Source organism: Mesitornis unicolor, unplaced genomic scaffold (assembly GCF_000695765.1).
Source record: "Mesitornis unicolor isolate BGI_N332 unplaced genomic scaffold, ASM69576v1 scaffold8239, whole genome shotgun sequence".
Taxonomy (NCBI): domain Eukaryota; kingdom Metazoa; phylum Chordata; class Aves; order Mesitornithiformes; family Mesitornithidae; genus Mesitornis; species Mesitornis unicolor.
This window is the reverse complement of record NW_010207916.1, coordinates 11,899-38,424: the sequence shown is the minus strand read 5'-3', so window position 1 is coordinate 38,424 and position 26,526 is coordinate 11,899. Positions and strand designations below refer to the sequence as shown.

The 26,526-nt window shown below is 38.4% G+C and overlaps 1 protein-coding gene across 1 annotated transcript; it reads left to right on the top strand.

Annotated features, from left to right (window-relative positions):
• Nucleotides 1–4,472: 4,472 nt before the first annotated feature.
• Nucleotides 4,473–26,311, top strand: TANGO2 (transport and golgi organization 2 homolog (Drosophila)). The gene is made up of 8 exons (XM_010192296.1): nucleotides 4,473–4,598; nucleotides 9,137–9,225; nucleotides 10,934–11,053; nucleotides 12,068–12,182; nucleotides 20,715–20,785; nucleotides 22,745–22,898; nucleotides 24,229–24,333; nucleotides 26,039–26,311. The coding sequence occupies exons 1-8, from the start codon at nucleotides 4,543–4,545 to the stop codon at nucleotides 26,157–26,159; spliced, it is 831 nt and encodes a 276-aa protein (XP_010190598.1). The 5' UTR covers nucleotides 4,473–4,542; the 3' UTR covers nucleotides 26,160–26,311.
• The last annotated feature ends 215 nt before the right edge of the window (nucleotides 26,312–26,526 follow it).

Below are 26,526 nucleotides of genomic sequence, written 5' to 3'. Positions count from 1 at the left end.
GACCAGTAACTTTGCACAAACAGCTGGACTGAATTGATTATTTGAAAGGAACTCAACAAATCAGCTAATGGAGCCTGAAATCTGTTTATTAAAAGAGTAGTCCTATGAATGATTAATTGTCCACAGGTTTTATTGAGTAATCCTTTTAATTACCTGGCAGGACACCTAATGAATACTAGGAGCCATATCTCAATACTCAACAAGAGTAGTCAGTGGCAGCTGCCTATTAAAATTGTATTTTATATCCCTGCTTTCCCCAAGTGTGCTTCTTTGCACTTTGTCACAAAAAAAAAAGTCTTACCTACCATATTCATGCTGGTGCTGTAGATGGGTACCTTCCAACTGTAGATTTGAAGCGGATCTCTTCTGAGTATCAGTGTTGATTCTGAAATAGTCTGGCATGGCTTAATATTTATAAATGTCTGTCTCACCGAAAAAAAGATGAAAAGAATTAAACTATCAAATTTCTGTCTTCATGAGGTATGAGCAGCACTGTACAGGATTATTCTAGTGTATTACTTGCTCCATGAACCACTCTTAATGCATTTATTTAAGGTGTTTTATGGACATAGTTCATTTCTGATGGGCAGACAGTTGTATATTCTTGATAGCAGAAACCCCTTATGTTCCAAAGGACATGCAATCTTGCAATTATAGTGGGACTGCTTATTAAACTGAATTTTATCTTATTTTCATAACAAGTTGCTCAACAATCGGGTAAGAAATTGCTCAATCTAGATTTCTTTTTATATAGTTCTTTACTATGCTTTTTAAAAGACAAACTAAAGTTTTTCTGAGATTATCTGGCCTTTATTTTAACAAACAGTATCTGTGCATTTTCTTGTGGTCTTCTAAGGATCCTTTTGCAAAATCAGATCTCAGAGCCATGGTCAGGGTCAGTCTTGTCCTGCAGTTTCTTTTGCAAAGACTTCTTGCCATTGCTATTTCAGATCCTTTTAGCATCAGCGCTGTGTCATGTGAGTCACTGGCTAATTCTTGGCTCTGGTGGCTTTCTGGTTGAGGGACAAAAAGTTTACTTCCCTTGTAGGCTGCCTATGGGGGAAAAAGGAAGAGATAAGATCAAACAAAGATTGGATCTGCAAAATTGAAATCACTAGCGTGTGATAAACTTGCCTTTCTTTTGGTAAAAGTGCAACTCACAGTATAGATCCAATAATGTATCTTGGAGTTTGCGTGTTCAAAAATGTGACTAACACGACAGTGTCTTTTTAAAATACTATGACCAGGTTTAGCTTTCCTAACTGCTCATGTTAAATATGCACATTAGCAGAAAACTTGTTGCTTTTCCTTTTTGATGCAGCAACATATTAGCATCTTTACAGTGTGTCACTTAAATGCAGCTCTCGTTGATGAGGTATTGGAGGCTGGGGAGGGGGGAACCAGCTGCCTACAGAAGTCCCCATCTACAGCACTTGGAATGGGAAGGAGGACGTCTTGCCCGGCACTGAGCCTGGTGCAGCACAGCTGTTCATTGACATTCCTCCTGCTCCCAGTTTTATGTTCAGTCAAGTTGTCGTCAGGGACAGAGTGCTGTTTCCATTTCCTCATGGAGCTGTCTGTGGGAAGATTGCTTGAGGAGCAGAACAGCAGCAATCAGTCAGCTAAAATAAACCTTTGTTCTTAGTTTGACATTTATTGCGATGCTCTAACTGCAACGTTGGGAGCAAGGGTTGAAAGGTCACGTCTGTCCTAATTTGAGTCTTTCATCAGTAGACTTCAGCAAAAAAGATTTACTCTTTCGAAGAAGAAAAACAAACACAAACTCCTGTTTTGTTTCTGTGTAGTCTGTGTACTGAGTTACATAAACAATAACCACTGTGACATTTGCATCATTTGGGAAAGAGGAGTAACTGTTCTTTGCCCCATCCTTGCTGGAAGCTTGTATTATATAGGATTGGGCATCCTTGAGAGGATTATTTGGGAGCCCAGTCTTCTAACAGGGAAAATGTACCAGATTTGACAGTCCCCCAGGTTCCTACAGCTGGCCAATGTGTAGTTCATCCGCTAGGTTTGTTGGATTGACAAAGGTATGGTAGGGACATGTCTGGGAGGTGCTGTAGAACGAGTACAAGTGAATAATCTTCACAACTATATTCTGGCTGCCCGGTACTTAGGAGAACCTGAGTCATGAACAAACCCATCTTCCATGTTCTTCTGGGGACAGAAAAATTACCAAGCAGAGAAGTAAATGTCCAATGACAAAGCAAATATCTAGAGGCAGAGTATGTTCAGAGGTGAGAGGAGGGCATAAAGCAAAGCGAGAAGATTGTGGACTGAGGCAAGACAAGGTTAAAAGAAAGGTAGATGGTGCAGAGTAAAGAATGATGCAAAGTCCCAGAAGAGAAATCATTAATAGGAATCTCTGCAATTTAAATCCTTTCTGGTAGGAGAAACGGTATTCTGAATAAAGAAACTGGGTATGACCTATACATGCTGCCTGCACATCTGGACAGCATCAGAAATTTCAAGTAAAGAAGTATAAAAGGTTTCAGAAGTACCTAGATTTGTATTTTAATTATATTAGCTGGAAATGGCGCTGTGCTTTAGTTCATATACTGTCTGTTGCTCTAGGAAATTTATGCTCTGTGATTTGAACTGTGACTGTAGTTTTGTTTTGTTTCAGTGTCTTTTTAAGAGTTGGAATGGAAGGTGCGAACAGGTCAGTGTTATTTATGCTTGGTGACATAAAGCACCCAGGATACAAGATCCCGAGCTTTGTGAAAAGCTAACAAGATCTGTATGGAGAAGATCCAAGTCTTCCAGAACTGGAAGTTCGGTTGTACAAGTCCAGAATGATTGCAGTCAATTGAAAATTCAGCAATAGGAGCCTGAGAGGGTGATCACGCATTCTTAAGACTGATTAGATTTTCTAAATAAAGCTGGCTATGGATCATCAGTCATACAAAATTCAAGTCTGCATCTTTTAGTTTATGATTAATTTCTAAACCAGTCTTTTTGGGATTGTCTTGTTAGAGGTGAAGAAAGCCTACGCTGTGATTTAATCCTTTTTTCTCTTGATGCCTTGTTAGGTAACCTGTTAAACAGGAAAGAGTTTGGATAGCTAGGCTGTTGCTGCTCTTAGCTAGTAGACTATAAAGTCACCTTGGGAGGAAAATTCCTTTTATCACAGGACAGAATTTCAAGTAGTTTGTGAGATAGAGATGTGTATGTACGCGTCCACTCTATTGCGCTGATTTTCTTTTGCCTTGGCAAGCATGTCAGGAGTGTTGCACCTCTTTTTGAGTTATTTCATTTCCTGCAACAGCAGAGTCTCTTTGCAGAATATTAGACTGCAGGAGTGAAGAACTGGTGCCATGACAGCAACAGCAGGCTACCTGTGCTGCTGAACTGTGACTTAACAGGAGCCAGCAGCTACTGGCAAGCTGCTAGTTAAAAATGTGTATAAATGCTGCACTTTTAGCACTACTTCTGGTAATATGAAAGTCAAGATTGTCCATTTCCTGATATGTGTTAAGGCAAACGGTGTTGAAATTAAAGTGCAAGAGAGACACTTTACATGTCTGGAAGTTAAAAATTTTACTTTCTGTGCAGAAGTTGATTCAGTCACTGGGTTGCTCAGATAGTCTTAGAATTGTGGTACTGAATTTGGTCTGTCCCCTTCCCCTCTTCACCTATCTTGATAACTTCTGGATGCAAGAAACTCTCAGTAGCAGTAAAACATGGTTATGTGTTGTTGGTCAGTAACACTCTGGCAATTGTTTTAGCAACCACAAGAACGAAGGATCAGGCTGTGGTTTTATCACCAGAAAGATTTTCATTGGGGCAACACAAAATATATGAAAGCTGTTACGTGGTTTTGAAATAAAGCGCATTTATCGTGCCATCTGAGCATGGGCAGAATTTTAAACATACCACAAGTGCTGGAAACTGTTCATCAAAGTGTATGCTGTGGTCCAGTGTATTTTCGTTTCTACCTGATGTTTTTCCTGATGATAAACAGTAATAGTTTCTCCTGGACTTTAATAGTAGCTTGGCCTAAAGTATACTTTATTTACAGGTTTGGGAGTATCTTTGATCAGGCTTTTTCCAGCTTCTGCAACAGTTTGAGTCTTATTTTCTCCTTTATTCTAACAGAAGCATTTTGCCTTACTTAAAGGGAAAAAACCAGTGGTACTTCATTGGCAATGAGTAGGAAATTACACAGTAGTCTTTCTTTCATGTATTGCTAGCACCCTGGACTTGGTCAGTATTTTTCTGATGCTTGTTTCTTTCTGAAAAATCTGAATTAGCCAAGCAGAAATTTGAAACAATCACTCTAAGAACTTTTGTTTAATTAATGTTTTATTACCAATCTATTTTGGAAGTCCTGCTTTATTTATTTATTTTTATTGAGAGCCATTGGTGAAAAAAATGCAATCTTTAGGTTTCAGTGTAGAAGCGAGGTTATCTTTTTATAATTTGCTATATAATAGATAATCTTTATTTACTTTGTAGGCTATTACAGAATGACCTTGCACTGAGCGTTTGTGGAAGAAGCCAGAATTCAACATCAGTTCTTCAATGTGCATCCTTCTATTCAAGTTTGACCCCCGACCAGCTTCAAAAAATGCGTACAGGTAAAGATGGCTCTAGTTGAAACACACTTGTTTCTGTGACTTTTTTTAATACCATTTCTTTTTGTAGCCAATGTTTGAATTGAGTCTCAAGTCAGTATTAGGTGTTCAGTTATGCTTTTGCAATGTTTAACTTCCTTGACTTCATTGGAGGACTCACTAACCTTTTGAGAACCCTTTGTTATTAGACTATGTCAGAACACTTGAGCTTTTGTAATCTGTTGAGTGGTGCAGGATAAATCCTTCAAATATTGTAATCCAGAGTTTCTAAGTCCTGTCTTCTACTTTATCACTTACGCTGAGGGGAATTGTGTTTGTTGGGGCATTGCAGCTGTAGCAGTGAGGTTCAGGAAAAGGTGCAGTTTCTTTCAGTAGGTTGGATATGTTTAGGGCTTTCAGTTTGAAACCAACAATTTGAATTTACCCTGGAAAGTAATGGGCAGACAGCAGAGCAGAAATATTGCAGTTATTGACCACTTTGTGTATTAATTTCTCCTCTGTTAATATGTGCTGGTCCAGCCTTGTAAGCCAAGAGAGCAATACACTATGAATCCAAAAGGTACTAATACTGCAGCTTAGCTGCTTAGGTAGTTTCTGATTAACTCTGAATTGCCACTTTGTCCTGTTTCCTCCCAAGGACAGTAACTTCTTGTTCATTGTGCAGTTCACTGCTCTGTTCCATGTTACACCACAGCTACTGCTGCTTCACAGCGTTTTCCTGACACTTGTATGTGTTACGCTGTGCTGTAGTCCTGTTTATTTCACGGTGAGGTCTTGGAACAGTTTTCCCAACCAAAAGGGGATTCCTGTACCTGCAGACACACTAATTTGCCTGTAAAGAGGCATCTACGATTACTTTTCTTACTATCCTCTACTTTACATCTCTAACTAAAAGAAAATGTCTAAAATAGTCATTAAAAGTTGAAAAGACAAACTGCATATCATGGCCACTTTCTAATAGCCCGTAAACTTTCTCAAACTGAAGTGTTCTCCATTACACCTAGGAGAATTTTTCAGCCAGGTAGACTTTGGTTTCTAAAACAGCACATAGGCTGATTTTCATGATTACCTAATTAACAAAAAGCTGATAGTTCACCTTTGTGAGACACTAATGAATCTCTACCTTCCCGTACCCTTGCAGTTGCTGTTCTACCCTGTTTCCTCTGTCTTCTCTCTACAGGCCTATTTGTAGAAAAGTTTAGTGCGGTGTAACGAATGCTTTACTGTAGTCCATTATTATTGTCAAAGGTAACATGCTGCCTTTACATCTGTCTGAACTATACTGTGTGCATCTTACAAATAAATACATGTTTCAAGCTTCAAAGCTATAATCACAGATTCTTTTTATGGAACTGAATTACATTGTAGGAAATTGCTTTAATGGAATGATTTCTCATGTTTTCATCTCTCTGCCTCAACACTAAAATAAATCTCAATACGTAAATCCTAATACAGTTGAATTATTTTAGCTATGAAAATAGCTGAATAGGCTTTTTGCAATTTATTAGAAGATGAGGGTCGCTTAATATCGCTACTTTTCGGTATGATTATGTTTCATAAGAGACAAAATGAAGATGTTTTGATTATAGCGATCCTGTATACCAGACTTCTGCTAAATTTAGAAGTCTGTGTATTAAACTTGAGATGGGGAATATTCAATCACACCAGAAAGACTTTGCTTATTTTTAGTATTTAGATACTATAACCAAACTGTGGGTTTGTGTCAAGAATTATTGAAGGCAAAATATAATTGGAGCTTCGGGAGATGAGAAATGCCCTTCAGGCAAACTGTATTTTAACAATAGAGATGGTCATTTAAATAAAAATTGTAAAATAGGGTGCATGCTCTAAAGGGAGGATATTCAAGCAAGGTGACAGAAATTTGGTAACCATCTGAAAGCCCATAGACCTAAGACTACAATCAGCTAGAAGAAAAGAATGCAAGTCTGAAAGGAACAATATTATGATTGTTTGGCATAAGAAAGATAAAAATGTACGTATGCTGTGCTTTCCAATGGATGCTATCTTTGGGCAAAATACTATGCATTTTCCTTACAGAAAGGATGCCATTGAAGTGTTAGCCTTTTTAATTTTCTCTATAGCTGATTATAATTCTTTCTGTAGCATTTCTAATGTGCAACTTGCATCTCATGATCCTGTTTTAAAACATTGTGTTAATGAAGAGATGAATTTGCAGGAAAGGTCTAGAAACTTGCAGAAAAGAGTGTATTTGAATGCTGAGTAAAGTAATGAGGCTTCATTGGAATTTATTCCTGTGTGTTGTGGTTTAAAAATTAGAATGAAAATTGCATGTTCCAACTTCAGTTTACAGCAGCAAACTTGGCTTTTCCTTTGTAAGTGTAATTGATGTGTGGCTGATAGGAGGAACTGGCAGTGAAGAAGATACTGAGGTTATAGGAAACTGGTTTAGAAAATCTGCAGGTTTCTGAAAGATGGCATTTCGTTAAAATGAAGTAGTAAGCAACATAGGTGGAGAAAATGGGGAACACAGTCTCACAATTGAAATAAAGGCAAGCCATGTTATAGGTGATAATGAACAGGACATTGGAAAATCTAGCTGTTGGATCATGGCATGGTGTGGCAGAGCTGTGCACAAGCGTGTCTGGTGTCACTTGTTGCCCTGAGCCTCCAGCACATGGCTTGCCTGTGGTTACAGTTGTCTTGTGCGCTTTACTCGGATCAGCCAAATCCAGTACCTGCTCTTCAGGTGAGGATGTTCTACCAATGAAAACCACTTCTATTCTTTTCTTTTTCCTTTTTTTTTTTAATCCCAAAATAATGATTGAAGAGAGACTAATGGAAGACCAGTATCAAGTGGAAGCTCATCTAGAAGTCTGAAAATGGAAATGTCTGAGTGCTCATTCTCAGTGGGGAAACCCAGTAACACTTCTAACTCAAGCTTTTATTTGTAGATACTGTGCATCTATTTCATGTTGCAATAAACCATTAAATTTACTTTCTGATGCTGTCTTCCGTTGCTTTTGAATAACAGGAAATGTTAACTTTCTCACTTTCAGAAGGTGGGTGTGCACAGTCAGGTTAGCCTAGACTTTTCTTTCTCGTGTTCGGGTACTAACACTGCTAATTAAATGACTGCAGTTACATTCAGTAAGGTATCTGTATGGTCTGTAACAAGTTCATTTGTTTTAATAACTTCTGCTGAATGAAATGGACAGAGGAACAGTTTTTGCTTTTCAAAGCCCAAGAACTGAGACTGATCTGAATTCCTCTGAAGCTGTCAGGCTGTACTGACTCTTTAAGTCTTACCTGCTTTGCATTCACAGCCTGACTGGCTTGAACTGGTGTTATTGCTGAATGTGACTGGTCTGTACTGCTACCAAGCCTGAACTTTTGAGGAAGACCTGTCCTATCTCATATGTCCGCTACTCCTTAACTATCATGTTGAACTTAGTTTTTCAATTCTGCAGGTGCCATTTATGGTAATTATCACAGTACAGAGCAGAGGGAACTAGGCAGAGCTGGCAGAATTTTCTGTCACTGCCACTTCCTAATAATGTCTGATGTTGTTTAATAACTGTTATCTAAAATGACCAAACTTTAGATGGCATGTGAAGAGCTGCAGCATGCTTTTTGTCAGGACAGCGCTTGGTCTTGTGGAGTGATGTGTTTATTTCCAAATGTAAATAATGGATTTAATCTAGCAGTATTTTTCAATTGCATAGGATTCTTCATAACTTCTTCCTGCTTCCTGATTGTGTAGCCTCCAGTGCTGCTTGTACTTTCTCTGCTGCAAGGGCTGATTCTCATTAAGGATTCCACTGTTTTATCCTACTGTTCAGGTTACACAAGCAACTACACCTGCAAAAAACCCCGCAAAGCAACAACCAGAGGGGAAAAGTCCCACCAAAATACTCCTTGATTGTTACAGAAACACATGCCTTTCACTTCCCTGCCTCCTTGAGCATGCTGTCGTTTCTTCAGATGAATTTCAGTGGGGTTGGACCTTTCAGACAATCACAAATTTATCTCTGTTCTGGGTACTTACAGATAAAAGCATCTGACTTGTGTTTTTGAACCATGTAAGTAGAACTTTAGGTGTTGAAGTGAGATTAAAAAAATACTGTGACTACATGATCCTAAGTAATGATCCAGTGAAAACATACTCTCGTGTTTTGGGTTTTTTTTAAGTTACCTGTAAATCTGTGGGTTACTTTTACATGTTCTTTAATTAAGCTCTAACTTCGCATGCTGAGGAAGCTTAAGATTGTTTATATGATCTTAATTCAGTCTCTTGTGTTGTAAGTATTATTCTTTGACAATAATAGCTGCCTCATTCATACAACAGAGACTTGCTGAATGTCTCAAGACAATGAGAGAAGGCTGCTGTCAGATGCTGTTCTGCCTTTACACTGAGTGACAAAGCTGAGGTGGGAGGGTAAAGGATGGTTTCATACTTAAAATGAGCTAATGTTGTGTCAAGAATTGGATTCTGTTCCTGCATGTACTGTGAGGTTCCTATTTGGTAAGTAATAGTATTTTTTTCTTCTTGTGTTTTACAGGCTTATTCTAGCAGCTAACAGAGATGAATTTTACCACAGACCATCTAAATCAGCAGATTTTTGGGATAGCAGCAATGAGATCCTTAGTGGTATGTAGGTCTTGTTGTTTTGAGTGGTTTTCATACAGTTTATAAGGGGATTGTGGCCTGGGTTTTTTGTTATTCGGGTGGTGGTATTGCATTTCTAAGAATGCAAGGAATTTCGTAAGAAATACGCTTCTCTATACTTCTGGGGAAAACATTCATAAGTTTGAAAGATAAGTTGTGCTGTTATTATCTTATTTGTGTCTTAATGTCTAGTGGGTTTTTCCCAGTTTTATGTTCTTTAACTGATTTCAGTCCAAGCAGTGCAATGGTAAAATCAAATTAATTTCTCCAAACAATTACTTTAGCTTTGTCAGGTACACTGAAATACTTCTTAAAATAGGTGGAATCAGTTATGCCGCAGACTCATCATCTGTAATAGTGACTTGAAATCATTAAACTAAGCCTCAAGAAAGTTAAAACTTTCTTGCTTCTTGTCCGTTAATAATTTATAGGCTACAGAATAATTTTGGTTATTGATCCATCTGTTTATTAGCGTTTGTGTCTACATTTTGCTAAACTGATAGTACAGTCACTCAGCTGTCCGATTCCCCTTTGTAGGGAATCTATCTCTAGTCATTTTTAAGTGTAATCAATACTTCTGCCTTTTAGGAACAGAAATGAAGCCCTGGAAGACAAAACGTTGTTTAAATGCAAGATTTTGACTTTGTAACTAACTCTTTGTTGATGCTGTGTGTTATTGTCATTGGCAGGGAGGCCTGTGAGGATAAATTACTCCCACTGCACTGCAACTCCCTTGCGCCTGAAGTTCTGGCTGACGTTTCTGTTTTGTGCCAGGCATTCTGGATGCTGCTTCCCATGCTATGTAGCAGTTTAAAACAAACAAACAAAAATATTCCAAGAGCTGTATGGCCCTCAATTTTTTGTTTTTTATACCCTTATCAGCTTTGTCCATATTTGGCTTAAGAAACTGGTATATTCTCCATCCACAGGGTGCATCTGTGGAAATCCCATAAATGGATGCCTTTGAGTTAGTAACATTATCTCAAATGAAAGCAGCAAGTTGCACTAAAATGAATAAAACTCATTCTTTGTGTGATTTAAAAATGAAAATATCTTTTGCACTTACAGTAATTTTGGAAAACAGGAATTGCTGTACACTAATCACTGGGCATTGGTCGACAAAGCTGTGTGTCTTTCTTTTGTGTGCCTTTCATTTAAGGTAGTGAACAGGAGTTAAAAGTATTGTGTAAAGATGTGATGTGGCTAAACTCGGTATTGAAGTTTTGGATACTGAATAAAGGCAGGAGTTTTCGAAAAAGGATCAAAATCTGTTGTTCTGATTTTCTAATGAAAGCTGTCTTATGACATGATGATTCAGAATCAAAAGAATTCAGAATAAATGCATCTTATGTTGAACTATTTTTTGTTTTCTTCATTAAATGCTTGCTGGTTACCATGAGCTCATTACAAATTACACAAATTTTGTTTTGTTTGGGTTTGTTTGCTTTTGTTGTGGTTGGTTGGTTCATTTGTTCTTTAACCTGTACTCTTTCTCGAGAGGTCTGTTTGTGGGCTTCACATTTGTAGGTCCCCCTCCTCAATATAAGTTGATGTTACCGGAGTTCAAGATTTTTATCAGTTACCTAGTTTAAGCTTGATCAAGGCACAGGATTTGCATTAAGAAATTTTGATTTAAGCTCGAGACTTTTAAAAATTAATGTAATGGCCTAACGCTTGCTTATTCCATTAGGTCTGGATATGGAGGAAGGAAAAGAAGGTGGGACATGGCTGGGAATCAGTAAGAAAGGCAAGATGGCAGCCCTGACAAACTATATGCAGCCAAAGATTGATAAAAATGCAAAAGGAAGAGGTATGAAGGAGTAGAACTAGAAAAAGAAAGTGAACACACAAGCCCTGTGTCCCCATAAAGTAGTGAAGATTACAGCATTATTTTTTTAACCCCACTTCATGGACAAATAAAATGGTTATATCCTGTAAACAGAATTTGTTAGCTGATGAGTTTGAGTACCTGTGTGGGGAGCTTGACTTGGATAATGATATTCTTAATGAAGCAGGCAAAAGTAAGACAAGATTTAGTGCGTAAAGCACTTTAGACAGCACCAACTGTCTTCTCTTGGCAGTAATTCTCATTGACAGTCAGGACAGCTAGACAAGCATTGAGCTGGATTTGTGTTACAGTAGGCATTTTAAAATGGGTATGTTCTTGTCCAAACACTTAAATCAGGGAAACAATGCAACTTGGATTATGCTGGAGGTTAGCCTAAAAGATAACTTAGTCCTTTTTCCTGTACACAGTGATAATTCAGAGGAGCAGAAATAACAGGAAAAAACCCTCTTCCAAAAGAGTGCATCTGTGGGTTTTTTTGTAAATAAAAGTGGATCTGTAACTGTCATGTGGTACTGCATTGGTAATATACTGCAATGGCAAAACATGTTATACAGAGAAACAAGTGAACCATGTAATTTGTAATTCATTTTAGGGTCATATATCAGAGAAATGAAGCAAGACAAGAAGGAGTTTGGCAAGGCGGGAGGAGAGGAAAGGCACATCCGGTATAGAATAGTTAATAAATATGAATCCTGTAGCAATTTTGACTGAGAGCTTTTGTCTGAGCTCCTCAGAGTAAAAGTCAAGCTCTTAATGTGAACATGGTACAGTGCTGTAAGACTCTTAAAGGCTGGTTGGTTGGTTGGTTTGTTTTGGGGTTTGTGTTTCTCGGTTGTTTTGGTTGGGTTTTCTTGTTCCCCTCCCTTATACCCAGGGGAATACCCAGGAATCTTGTGTCTTACTGTTTGTTTTACTAAGCCTGTCAGAATACTGAGTTCACATGTCCACATTGCTTTATGTACTTCTTTTTCTTAGGTGCTCTTGTAACAAACTTCTTGACTGCAGATCTGGACAGCTACTCTTATCTGAAGAAAGTTTCAGTAGAAGGACATCTTTACAATGGATTTAATTTATTAGCAGCTGATTTGAAGTAAGTCTGTAAAACTTCATAGTTCAGATGTCAAAGGGAGAAAGCTAATAGCAGTGATGTACGTATACTTCTTAGCACGGAAGTGTAACAATACAGAAGCTTGTCAGAAGCTGAAGCTACAGGTTGTCTTTATTTTTTTGCTAATTTTCCTGTAAGGTCTTAATGTTACTGTAGTCATAATTTCCTTTATTTTTTTCATCTTTCACACACTGGAGGGCTATCTGGTATTGTAATCATTGCTTCCTGCAAAACTTGTGACTTCTTAATGTTACTGTAGTCATAATTTCCTTTATTATTTTTTTCATCTTTCACACACTGGAGGGCTATCTGCTATTGTAATCGTTGCTTCCTGCAAAACTTCTTGTGACTTCTTCCATAGTCAGTCTTTCCCCTGAAGGCTATGTGGCTTGTGTTTTGGAGAAAACCAAAACCTTAGCTCCATCATTTCTCAGAAACTTTTTTTTTCTCTCTGAGAAGTGGCACACTGTGGCAGAATTAGAACAACTGAAAGCTTTCAAGCCATTATTCCTGTCAGAGTAGATGTGTCACTCATCTTTGCTAACATTAAAAAAATCAGCACGTAACAAATACGTTAACTTCTTCAAGTTGGTTACTTAATTATAGGCAATGCAGTTGGCACAGTCCTTTCCACTGCACGTGCCTGTGAGTGTGCACGAGTATATGTGCTGATTTTGCTTTGCATTATACCTGATTCAGAAGAATGGAAAATCCAGGGCTCAGTCATCTCCAGGTTAGGTCTCAGTTCTCATGACCATAACCAGGTACAAATTGCCAGGAGCTCACTACCGCTTTGGTACGCTTTCTGCAGAAGCATTAAACTTATTAGGCCCTAAGCCATCAGGTTTTCTTCTTCCACTCAGCTTTTCTGCATGCCTCTGGGAAACCACCTATATTTAAAGCAGAAGGTGATAGTGTTTATTGTTTTTAGTGAAAATAATTTCTGGCATCTTATCACTAACTGGCTGTGTGTTTACATTTTGCACCTTTTTTTTTTCCTTTTAAGAAAGGTGTTTATTTCAAATTCTGCCAGGCTATTAGTTTTCATTTTTTAATTTGCTACTATGTGATGGGAAAGTGAAATGAAACTTTTTTAGCTGATTGAAGTCTAAAAAGATGAATACAGAAAGGCAGACATGTGCCACCTGTGAAGATAACCAGGAGTGTATTTCTGCTTTGGTGTGCCTGCTTAGAAATAAGCGTATAGGTTACGTTTCCAGAAGTTCAATTCTAGAGCAGGTTAGGCTATTACAGGGCTTGCTGCTTTTCTGTTACTTTTACTCACTGCTTTACAAAGTTCATTATCCCACCAGAGATTTCCCAGAATTTTTCTGTTGCTTAAATTAATTTTAACCATGGTCAGAGGATTTGACTTTTTGTCTTCTCTGCTGCATGTTGCTGCCTGGCTAGCTTTCATAAACTGGAAAGCTATCTGTAACTGAAAAGATAACAGAAGAAATAGTCTTGCCATGTTTTCAAGCAAGCATGATAGTCAAAGTGTGACCCTGCAAGCAGTAAGTATGTTTGAGTTTCATTTTTCTAATGTAGGTAAATAGAACAGTTAGCCATAATGGCTGCTAGTATAATGATATTAAAGTAGATTTGATTGACCTTATTTGTTAAGGCAGTCATTCATGTGTTGGTATTGTTTGTTTATGCCTCCGTGCTAGGCTGATAGGGAATTGTATGCTCAATTGCATAGTCTTTCTGTGGTGATGCAGGTCTTAATTCCTTGCTGAGTATCACTCTGAAAGCTGTACGTGTTGATTCACTTCTCCATTTTGACGTGTCCTTAGCCTTGGATACTCTGATGAGATGAAATTCTTGGCAAGCTAATGATGCAGAGCAATTTCCATAAGATATGTAAACTTGTCATTTTGGATAATTAGAAGTACTCCTGGGAGAAATGTAGTATATAAATGGAAGCTACTTTTCTATGTAAATAGAAAATGTTACTGTAGTTGATGCTATTTTGTTAGGCCATGCTACTGTTGAAAGAAAAGATTGAAGACTATTCTTAACATGTTCTTCTGTTGTGTAACAAATAGTGATTGGCTCAGAGCGGTGTGAAATGGAGAGGAAACTCAAATTGAAAGTGTAGATGAAGCCCTGTTGGCGAGGGCGATACCCGAGCACAGTATATTGCTGACTGTAGGCAGCACATTTAGAACGCTATTTACAATGTTTGAGTTTCCAGGTACACATTTCAGGAAAGGAAGTTTTTTATCTTCTCTCTGTATTGCGATGATGACAGCACGCTAGATGATACAGGTGCAATGATGTGAGGAGGAGAGCTGGAAACCATCACATGGGTTATAAAATCTCATTGTTTACTTCTACAGCTTTGTGTGACTCTTATTTTAAACATGCGTGGGTTCGGGCACTTTGACTGTAATCTGTTTACTCTGTGGAATCTCGTGGTGTCAATTTAAACTATTATTTTTTTTTTCTAGTAATAATACTGTGTGGAAAAAATACTTAGTACCTTTAGTTTTCTAATCTCTCCAGTTCAGTACCTTGCTGTACCTGCTGAGTATGAGAGTCACAAATACTTATCCCATTATGCTAAATGTACTTTTCTGTTGAATGTATGGCATATGGCAAACGATGTCTATCTCAGGTCTTGTACACCTGCAAAATTAGCTTCTAAGAAGACGGTGCTGCTACTCCTCCAGTTTTGATTATCAGTAGGTTTGATTAGAGAGCAATATGGTTATCAGAAGCTGGTCTCTAAGAATATTTCTGCTTAAGATTCAGAGCAGTTTTCCTTGTTTCTGCCTTTGTACACCTGAAGTAATAGTGAGCTGCTTTTGTTGATGATCGGGACAGCATTTCTGTCTTGGGGAAACCTGTGTTTATGTCTAACAAATCTAGTTGCTACAGTTGCTCAGACTTTCAAGGGTATCTCAGACTCGTGTTAGTGCCGTTGTGGCAGCATCTCACTTGCGTTGCACGCTGCCAAGTGTGTAATGCAGGCTGCCCTGAAGGACAGACTGAAGGGGTAGCTTCTTGTCGCTCCTGCAGCAAGTTTAGTCTCTGACAGGTTGTCAGAGCCCATATTGTTTATGTGCAATCAGATCCCTGTGTAACAGGAGTGAATCACTTTCTCCATGAGGAGTAGGTGAATTGTCCCTTACAAAACAAGTCGGCTGGAGGAAGCTGCAGAAAAAGGCCTTTCATGTAAGCTTTTCTACTCTCCCCTGTGACAGGCAGTTTTCAGGGGAAATGTAGTAAACTATACCATCACCTGCATTGACTAATTTGGTAATGTATTGAGAATGTAGATTATGAACTAGAATTTATTCTTTGTCCTGTTCTGGAGAGTGAAGTTTGGTTAATACTGGGTTTTATCCTTGATGTGATGATGGATAGGACTGAGTTCCGGCTGCAGCTGCAGTTCTCCAAAACAAGGGGGTTGGAGTGTGTGTGAGTGGGGCAGGGGGACTGGATGTATGAATATAAAATATATTCTTTAAAGTGGTTTTATATATATAAATACATATAGGCTGCATGTATTTTATTTTTTTAATGCGGAAATCTGCAGTTGATTAGTTATGTAGCAACATCAGTGAGGTCAAAAGTGCAAACTGAATAGAAGGTATTTGGGAGAAGGGTTAACTGAACTGTTGATAGTGCAGAGCTTCGTAAGATGAAAACACCTGAACAGCGTGGCCAGGTTTTAAAAACATGGGTGTCTTGTTCAGTGTGGTTATCAGGACAAGGCTACATGGGAGGGATTTGATTGCTGTCCTGAGATTAGACTTAGGAGCCTTTCCAGTGAAAAGTGAGACAGGGTCAGGCTGCTGGGGTGGAAAGAATGCAGATGGGCAAGTTGTCGTGATTGCTCTGTAAGCTCACTTAGGTTTATTCTTATGCGTTGTCTGTCCTAGTATCACCTTCAGCAGGGTACATCTGTCTTGCTCCCTGTGACTTCCTTATGAAAATGAGGTGTCCAGGTACTTCTCTAACACGGTCTGCACTACCACCTTTGTAATATTTCTGCATAGATCCTCAGTCGTTTGCAAGTCTAATGAGATGGACAGTCCAATGTCAAGAGAAGGAGGAAAAGCTTCTGAAAAACCTTTTTATTTTATCTCTTCCCTCTGGTGCCAGCTTCTGCCTGGCTCAGAAAATTAGGGCAAGACTGAAGAAATGTTTAGTTATTGACAACAAAATCAGAGTAGTGCTTTAAAGCAGACTTTGTATGCTGTGAGTCTCTGGCAGTATTCTTGTCACCATTTTATTTGGTGGTAGGTAGTATATGTGCAAAAATGCTTGGGCTCTATAGCTGATGGTTTGGTTTATGGGGGGGTTGTTTTTTTGTTGGTTTTTAGATTCGGAACATAAAGTTTTCTGATTGGCTCATGAACGTTGAAGAAGAGAAAATGTGTGAACCATGCTACTCAGTTAAAACTACTGTTCAGCATTTCCAGCCGCCAATTTCATCTTTTCTCCTTGCACAAAATATACATGCACACATTATTAATAAGACAACCCAATGTCCTTGTTTGTAAAATACTCACCCTGTTAGAAGATTAAAGCTCAGTGCTCAGGGGAGTCATCACTTGGTGATAACCATGCCCTGTGGAGCTTTACTGCTTCATTACTTTTTTTTCCTTTCCCTTTCTGTTTATATTTTTGTTGAACACGACTTGGAGCTGCCTTGAAATTGAAGCAAGGCAGGGGTACAGAAGGACATTGCTTATATGTCATCAGCATTAAGAAATAACTCTGGCAAATGCTGCATAGCTTTCATGTTGCTGTGAAGCGTTTATTACTGCTGAGATATATGCTGCCTAGAATATTTATTATTGCTTATGTTTTTGACAGAATGATGTATCTAAGAGCATAATTTTTATGTAGTTTTAGTTTCTTCTCTTTCTGCTGTCAGCTGTAGCTGTATTAAAAAAAAAGTCTACTGGGTCCTATTGTCATCACTTTAATTATGCCTTTATTACTTCTCCAGTGAACTTGGTGTCTTTACTTGTAAAGTTAGGAGGGAAGAAAATCTGAGACAGGATTTTGAAGCTATTGCTGTGATCAAGTGTACAGTCATTCTTTTCGTCTTGGCTTCTGCCTTTATGTCCAGTACTGAGTGTCTATAAACAGTAGGAAGAGAATAGGCAGAGCCAAATGATAAATGGAAGAGTAGCTGACTGGCACACTGAACTAGATTTTGGAAGTATCCCCGTTTCAGAAGTCTCTTGGAAGGCTTCAGTCGTCTTTTGACACAAGACAGCAGCAGTGTTGCGGTGGAGGTAAGTGTAATAGGAAACACACATCTGGGGGAATGTGGAATGTAGAAACAATAAAATACAGATGTCCTGAATTAGTGACCCTGCAGTTTGTATGTGTTCCCCATCTTTCTGTTAAACTCCAGGGGATCTTGTTACTGAATTTCTCAGTCTCGAGAATCTCAGAACAGATGCCAGATGATAATATTCTTTCACATAAAAAGCCATTGCTAAAGTAAGTCAGTAGTGCCTACTTATTCAGCATGTGGTCTCATTTATGACAGGGCTTGTCTTACAGCTGTGTTCAAGGGCTTGCTTGGGCCATTTGTCTACCTTTCTATCCGAAACTCTGTCTTTTGAGACTTCAAGTGATAACAGTTGCTCTGATATTTTCTCTTCATAAACCTCCTACAGTAGATAATGGTTCACCAATGTGAAGAGAGTGTTTAATGCACCAGTAAAATAGTTTGTGTAATTGCTGATGATTTAACTGGAAAAAAACCTATAGTGACTTTAATGATTTTGCTTTATTTGCTTAATACATAAAATGCTTGTAATATATTTATAATTGCTACTGTACTTTTAATTTTTTAATTATCTAAGTCTTAAAGTAGGCCATTAGCAGCTAACTTTTTTCCTGTTTTTAAACTTTGGTTTATTTGTTCTCCTTGTGCTCTGTCATTGTCTGTATTGTATTCCAACTGGATTGTATTTATGGATTATATTTTTCCAAAGAACTGCTTCTCATTTTTGAGATACAATATAAATAGTTTGCTCCGTGATACACATCAATTTGGCAACTTGAGGTGACCTGAAATACTGTACTTGCACATTGTTCATGGAAAATGCAGTGTGCCAGTGCACTCTTAGAAGTGTATGACTTCTTGTATCCTTGCATGTGACTGGGGCCAGGAAATCAGACTGGTCTGTTAGTGATGGCTCAGCTCAATGCTCTCTTTTTAGCTGCCAAGGGATTCTTGACTAACTGCGTGTCGCCTCTAAATGTACCAATCAGAACCTAGCTTGTAGAAGGGTGTCTGGCTCCAGCTGCATCATACACGTTTAACATCACTTTATGCTAACAGTTATCTGGCATAAAGATAATACAAAGAATGCTGAGGAGAGGAAAGACCTGACCTTGTTAAAATAGCTAACCAGTCCTAACCTAACAGTAATAAACAAGGACTTGAGTACATGAAATACAACTTTCATTCGGTTTTCAGCCTAGGTCTAGACTATGTTTGTGTAAGGCTGTGTAAGGCTTTGCGAAGGCCGTAACGTGCTTTGAGCAAGATGATCCTGTTTTCATCATCCTGTTTTCAAAGGTTTCATTTTTGAATAACTGAACTCAGTCACCCAGATCTGCTCATAAAAGGTCTGCTGGTCCTTTCAACTCCATTTGTTTTTTACTCCTGTAGGATTCCAGGCACCTTAGATATGTAGCTAAGTATTTGCAGCCAAATAAAGTATGGCTCAACTTCTCTGGCTACCTGGAGTTTCTCCTGTCGCCTTGAAGACCTGGCAGAGTCCAGTTAATGGAAGAATGTACGAGAGCTTCTTATACAATATTTAACAGCAAAGTAAAAATGCATAAATCTCACCTGCTATAATGACAATCTTCTTACTATGGCAAAAAATTGGACATCTTTCTGGAAGGCACCAGAGAAGTCTCATGGGTTTGGGAGGAGGAAGAGTAGTGCACAGAGGAGGAGAGACGGTTTTATTTTTGCTTTGTGTTTTGTATTCCTCCTCCTCTTGCCTCTTCTGACTTGTCTAATCAATAAGTTAATATTTCCCTCTTCATTTGGCTGTCTTGCAGCGGATGCTGTGTAACATCTTTCAGAATGACTTTTTAAGAAGAATATAAACAGCTAAATCAAGGCTGTTTTGCTTATTATTAAGGTTTGAGGAGCGGATGCTAACTTATGCAGAGCAATTTAACTTCCAGGACATCATTAATAAGATTGCGTTCTATATACTCTTATTTGCATCAAGGCATGGGTATGGGTTTTTTTTCTATCTCATCAAAAAATGAGGAGCTGGAAATTACTTCTCTGTTATATTATGGTTTATGCTGCTCAATCCAAATTCAATCTTAACTGCAAGTTTTGTGTTGGTTTTGGTTGTGGTTTTTTGTTTGTTTGCTTGTTTGCTTTTTATTAAAAAACAAAACAAAACTATCTGCTGTCCAAGGAGTTAGAGCTTGGGGGCCAAATTAAAAGCTGAAGTACAGGCAGAACATATTTTTTGGTAACTGGACTAATACTCTTTTCCACTGTGAACAAGTAAATCACTAGAGTGCAATACAGAATTATATGATCTCATGTATGTGTCCTGGTACATCCAAACAAACAAAACTCCAAAACAACCAACTGGTAGCAATCTGAGGAATCATTATTGCACATCAGCTGATGGGATTGAACGATGTTGAGAGTGAGCCATCCCTCACTCTCCATTTACCATAAGACACAAGGCTTATTGATGACTTTCTTGATTTATTTATTTTTCTTATCAGTTGACTTGGTATTTGTGTTGTCAATATTGGCAAGACTACTTAAATATCTATGCTATTTGGATATGCTGATACCATCTCTGCCAAGTGAGAGCTGCTTGCAATGTGGGAGCTGTCTTTGAACATTACGTGAGATCCCCCCTCTCGCTCAACTGTGCACAGGAGAGAGTGAGGGCTGAAGCCAGTACCTGCAATTACAGAGAGAGCTTACAAACAGTAACTGCTGTTATCTGAAAACAGCCTGAAAATGGATAGCTGTCACTTAAAAGACTTAACTGTGCCCTACAACATTGCCGTAAAGTGGGCCTAAAAACCTACTCCTGCCAGATAAGACAGCCGTCAGCCTCTTGGAATGCCGCAGCGATTCAAAAGAGATGATGGGAAAAATTTACTTGCTGTGATGGATTGTCCTTTTGTTTTAATGTGTCCACTTCCCCCAAGTAACTAAACCTCCAGTTATTCAAAACCTTATGCATTTTTGTCATTAAGCCTGGCTACTTTCCATGCAGCAGTCCTGGGGTTTTACTGAATTTTATTAAAGTTATGTTTAAAAATTATAATGGTGCTATTTGACAGTGGTACAGCTAATACAGTACTGAGAGAGGAGGAGAGTAGTGGAACTCATCAATTAATCTCTGGGCTGTGATATCATGGTAGTAACAGTGGGAGAAACATCTTGCTGTGTTTGAAGATTGCATGAAATTAGAGCATAATCAAATAGAGAAGCTGATGGTTTTTCAAGGAGAAATTCTTATTTATATTTTTCAGTACCACCAAAGGCGATGTAATTTGCTACTATGGAAACAAAGGAGAACCAGAACCTGTTTTCCTAAATCCTGGTAGGTTTTCTTCAGAGAAGTCTGAATATTACACGTTGTCAGAACATAGCTGTATTGCTCTGGTAATTTAGCTGTTTAAGCCTTGTCTTCAGCAACCTTTTCTCATGTCAGTGTATCCACCTGCACTGCCATTAGTGGGATGCTCCTTAGATAACTATGATTGAAGGACAGAAGTCTGTCTTGAGGAACGGAATTTTCAAAGGTTTGTGGACTTGACCCTAACTCTCCTTCCCAGCAGAGTAAGGGGGTAGTGTGACCAGGCTCCCCAAGGGACACAGTTGGCTTTAAAGAAACCCAAATCAAACTAAAAATAAAACAAACCACCAAAAAAAAATAGGCCACAGAACCAACCACAACAAAAAAAAACCCCACTAACTTATATCAGTCTGATCAGGTGGATTGATTTAAAATATTTAGAATCTGGCCAGCTACACAGAACCGTACTTGAGAATTCATCACCAGAAGCCAGTTTAAATGGACAAGGACACATAGAAGGCTGTGGGCAGTGTAGCTGGCTGATAGCAGTTACTGACAGTGGCGTATTTTGCCTGCTTAGGTTAATGGTGAAAATGTTGCTGCCAGTAGGTAAACAGTTACTGTAGCAATTACAGCATAAGTTCTTGAAAACAGCTGTTAGATTTTGTACAGCTACAAGCACAAAACAGGTTTTAATACAAACCAAAAAAATTGTCTGCTTGTAATGAGAAACTGAATCACAAATTTTAGTTATCTGCGGACTGGAGCAGAGGTAGTTGTGGTCTCCATGCCTCAGTAACCAATTCATTTTTTTACGTATGTGGCTGTCTTTAAAGAGAGATGAATTTTGGTAATCCTTGTGCTTATTCATTTAAATTGTGGTGAGAAATATTGGGTACCTCTAAAGAGAAAGCTCCTTGTCATTAAGCTATGCTTTGCAGTGTTTTTTCAAGAGTAAAATCAGATGCAAAAATTAATTATGATTAATGTAGATAAACTGGAAAAGACTAGACTGCAAAAATGGCATAATTCTGTTCTACCTTTTTCATAATTGAGCAAACCAGAGGTTTGCTAGCTGCTGCAAATATGGACTAAACTGTGAAACAAAGTGCTGGATATTAGCACAGAGGAGTGCTTAAGCACGCCTGCTGTCGTCTCCTGTTTTGGGATGGGGCATGTGTTTTATCGCATACCTGCAGATAAAGATTAGCTCAGGAATCACTTCAGCTGTATTAAAATCTGTGAAATCTGTAATGACAACAGCGAATCACCAGAACACCCTGTCCAGTTAAACTACATCCCACCCCTGAGCATTAGTAAGTATGGAGATGCTATGCAGCTAGAAATGGCCCATGGGGACTGGCCTATAAACACTTGATTGTTACTGCTTTTAAATCTTAAACTTATCTCATAACCTTCTTACTACAGATTTCATTAATTTCATGGTATCTCAAGGAACTTAAAATTCAGTGTACACGGTGTTAATAACAGTGCTGAAAACCTCAAATTCAGCTAATTTTAGTGAACTTTAAGCTATGAAGCTCTGAAGTGGGTGTTTTGGGTAGGGCTTTTCTTGTGGTTGTGTCACTTTGTGTTTTACTTCCCTTTCTGCCCCCCCACCTCCCCCTAATAAAACAGATGTAGTGGTTCAGAATAGTTGTTGAGAAATGGTTATCTTCTTCAGTTACACACGTAGGAGACCCTTATCTAAAGGCGTGTTGTATTTACTTTATCACATGAGTTATGTCTTTGGTACCTAGTTTAATGGCCTCACTTGATTTTAAAGTAAAATGAAAGCTGGCAATAGGATTAATAAGCAAATTATCACAAGAGATTCATTGTGAATTTGTATTTGGTTTTGTCCCTCAGACTGTGTGGGATAAGATAATTGTGAAATTATTTCTTGCATAGTACATAAGTTAATTTTCTTAGCTCCAGAGCTTCATAAATTGTTTGAGTTTTGGTTCTTTTCTGCATGTACAGGAATATATGGATTGAGTAATTCTTTGTTGGATACACCGTGGAAGAAACTTCAGTATGGCAAGCAGCTTTTCACAGAAGTGATCAAGAGAAGTGAAGACCTTACCAAAGAAGACTTGGTGCAGGATCTTCTTACAGTGATGAATAATCAAGAGCCGTAAGAACCTGATAGCCAGAGTTTACTCAGAATGCAACATGACCAGTTTAAAAATTGCACGTAGAAAGTATTGTGACAGAAAAGACAGTTTTGCCTCACACTAATTGACTTAAGCTGGATAATGAAGGGCAAAAGTAGTGTTCTTTCTCTCCACAGAGACTGACTTTCAACAATAGTCATTTTTAAGCAGCAGATACAGTAAACATTATTACTGCAGTCTTAGTACTCACAGAGTGTACATAGGATATATCTGGAGGATGGAATAAGGGGAAACGGCACCAAGCTGTGCCAAGGGAGGTTCAGGTTAGAGATAAGGAGGAAGTTCTGTACTGAGAGGGTCGTCAGAAGCTGGAACAGGCTGCCCAGGGAGGTGGTGGAGTCACCATCCCTGGATGTGTTTAAAGAGCGGGTAGATGAGGTACTTAAGGATATGGTTTAGGGGTAGACAGGAACGGTTGGACATGATGATCTCAGAGGGCTTTTCCAAACGAGCGATTCTGTGATTCTGTGATAGATTTCTTTCTGCCCTTTTCTTTTAAAAGTCTTCTCTTAGTAAGACTAATGAGCATAAGGCAGATGTTTAAGTTGGAATTATTGAAATAGGATGCTATACTTATGGCTAGCATTTGATATGTTCTGGTGACGTGAATGCGAAGTCAGGGATGTAGGGTTGCTGAAGTAACCTTTGCAATCTTAGCATCTCTTCTGTGGGATGCTGATACTCGTTTAATTACAATAAATAAAGCTTGATATATTTTATAATAAAATTGTTTCTAAATGTCTTTCAAGCTTGGATAGGAATACATGTCAAGGAATTTGGGTGCAAGCTCACCTTATCCTCTGCTGCATCTTCACTAATTGTATTTTAAGGATTGTCCTAGGTATTTTCCAGGTATTCCAAATCAGATCAAAGGAAGCAGAGTGGTCTTTCTTTGACACAAAAGGAACTCCTGGAGTCTTAACTAGAAAAATGCTGGTTTATGTGATGTGCCTCAAATTACTTGATCATTATTGTTTTAATTGGAACTAAAATACATAAAAACAGACAGAGAATAACAGGAAAGTGAAAAACTTGTCAAGATATGAAAACATTTTCTAAAGTGAGACAGAAGTTCAAGACCTTGAAAGAATCTCTATGGGAAAGAGCTTACAAGGTGTTTTATCTTTGATTTTCCTCGTACTGTAATTTTGAACACAGTTCACACTCTTGTGCTTTTTGAAAAGTGATTGTTATTTATTAACCACTCAGTCAACACAGCTTGGGTTAAGAGAGATGAATGTGTTAATATTAGGGAATTAATTTTTGTTGTTGCTTTACTACTTTTTTCAGACAGTTGCCAGACCCTGCTATTGAAGACCAAGGCAAGGATTACATACGTCCTATATTGAACAAGTATGCAGCTGTGTGTGTTCGTTGCCCAGGTTATGGAACAAGGTAAAAAAATCCATAGTCAGAAATAGATGTGCGTTGGATCAAAGCATATCTTAAAGCAAAATTATGTTGCTGGTGTCTTAGATTAGCTATTGGTAAGCATTTTAAGCACACATTATGGTTCATCTTTGGTGGGGAATGTGACATAGCTTCAGTTCATCCAAGACAAGATAATACTGTTCTCCTGGTTCCCCAGTATAGTAGCAGATCTGAGCAGCTCGAATTTTGATCTTAGCAAAACATATTAAAAGCTTTGAAATCATGTTTTTAGCAGAAAAGCACAATTATCTTCTTTATCTGAGGAACTGGAGAACACATTTTCCAAGAGCAAGAATAGCTCCATGTGCATAGCTAAGTTAGAGGTTTCTTTAGGCCTGTCACTGTAATATACAGCTGCCATTTTCATACATTGAAAACCTCTTACTCTTGTTCAAAAGAACATGTATTTGCACTTTTCCCCTAACTGATGTTGCTGTTTTTACTGAGATAGGCACATTTTCTGCTCAGACTGTTTTACCAGAGCTGCAAGAATAGAATAATGCTTTGAATCCTCAGTGGGACAAAATTATAGGTGAACGCCGTTGCTGCTGGTAAGGAATTCCTACTCTGAAAGACTGCCAATGATTTAGTCAGATTGGTCCCTGGCGTAGTCAGCCATAGCATTTCCACTGCACAGAAGTAAATTGATAAGTAGAGAGCACTCATTGCTGTAAGAATTTTAAGTTGGTATTCTGAGAAAGTTTTTGCAGTGGTTTCTAAGCATCTCTATAAAATGCATTCAAAGAACACTTTAAATATGGAATAATGAAGACTTAAGATAGTAAAGCAGCATGTTCCTATCCTTGCTTCGCAGGTTGCAGTCTAGCTGTTTCAAAGGAAACAAGGATAAATCAGTAAAAATACTGACCTCTTATTGATGAATTAACACTATTTCAAGTCTTTCCTACTATTATAATTGTATGTTCACACTTATCTTTCCCTTAGTGACATGGCTTAGTGAACAGAGATTGTTAATTAGGCCTCACAATGTTATTCAGAGGAAACCGAGCACTTTCTATATGAGGGAACAACTGGAATGACTTGGGGAAGGGTATCACATCAGGATGGTGGGAAATTCCTACATCTGTCAGTCATCTCTCTTTGGCAGGGTGCTGCCGTGTCCGTAGAGAAATAACGAAGTGGCATAGATGCATGAATGGAGTCTGCTTTTCATGAAAATAAATTTCCTCTTTAGAAGGTTCCTAGAGAGAGAGAAGTTTTTCTGTGGTTGTGTATCAGTGTCCTATGATAATAGTTAACGATGTTTAGATCTTAATGGACAATTGATTTGAAAGGAAAGAATGAAAGATTAGCATTGATATGAATAACCCATCAGGATACACGTAGGCTGTGAAGAACATCTTGGTTTGGTGCCCTTCTGAATGAAACACTTGGGACTAGAAAAAGTTATGCATTTTATCATACTCTCTGTAAATGAGCAGCTCTCCATCAGCTGCTGCAAGTGCAGTAGGAAATGAAAGCAGTGGAGTGACACAAGAGACTGAAAGTGCCCATTTGAACTTGTCTTGATGATTTCTGTCCTGCTAGGGTGGTGACTATGTGGTCAAGGAAAAAAATGAACTATAAAACCTTTGGGGATGAGGGATGGGACCCTACAAATTTATGTAACGAACACAAGGCTTAACCTTGTACCCTTATGTTGTTTCAGGACTAACACAGTCATTCTCATTGATTCAGAAGGACGGGTTACTTTCACAGAGCGCAACATGATCAATGCAGATGTCAACCAGTGGAAAACAAGCACCTATGAATTCAAACTGCACACTTAACAACTTTCCATTTGAATGGTTTGTAATAGCAGCAATGAGAGAACAAGCCATTAAGCTCTAGTAAATGTTTTGTACCAGCCTCCACAAGCTAAAAATAGCAAGGGAAGCAAAAGTTTAAATAAATTGGTCGCATACCCTACCAAGCTCATTTGGATAAAATCAAAAGAAGGAACTGTTTTTACGTTAAGTGGCAACTTAAAATCAGAAATAATTTTTTAATATTGCTCTGTCTCCAGGGCAGGGGCATCTTTGCCCAAGACAAAGTCAATGCTTTTTTTGTGGGTGTTGGTTTGTTGTTTTTTGGAGGTTTTTTAAGATGCTTTAAGTAGACATTTAACCACAGTTTCAGCTCTGAGGAGGGGAAACG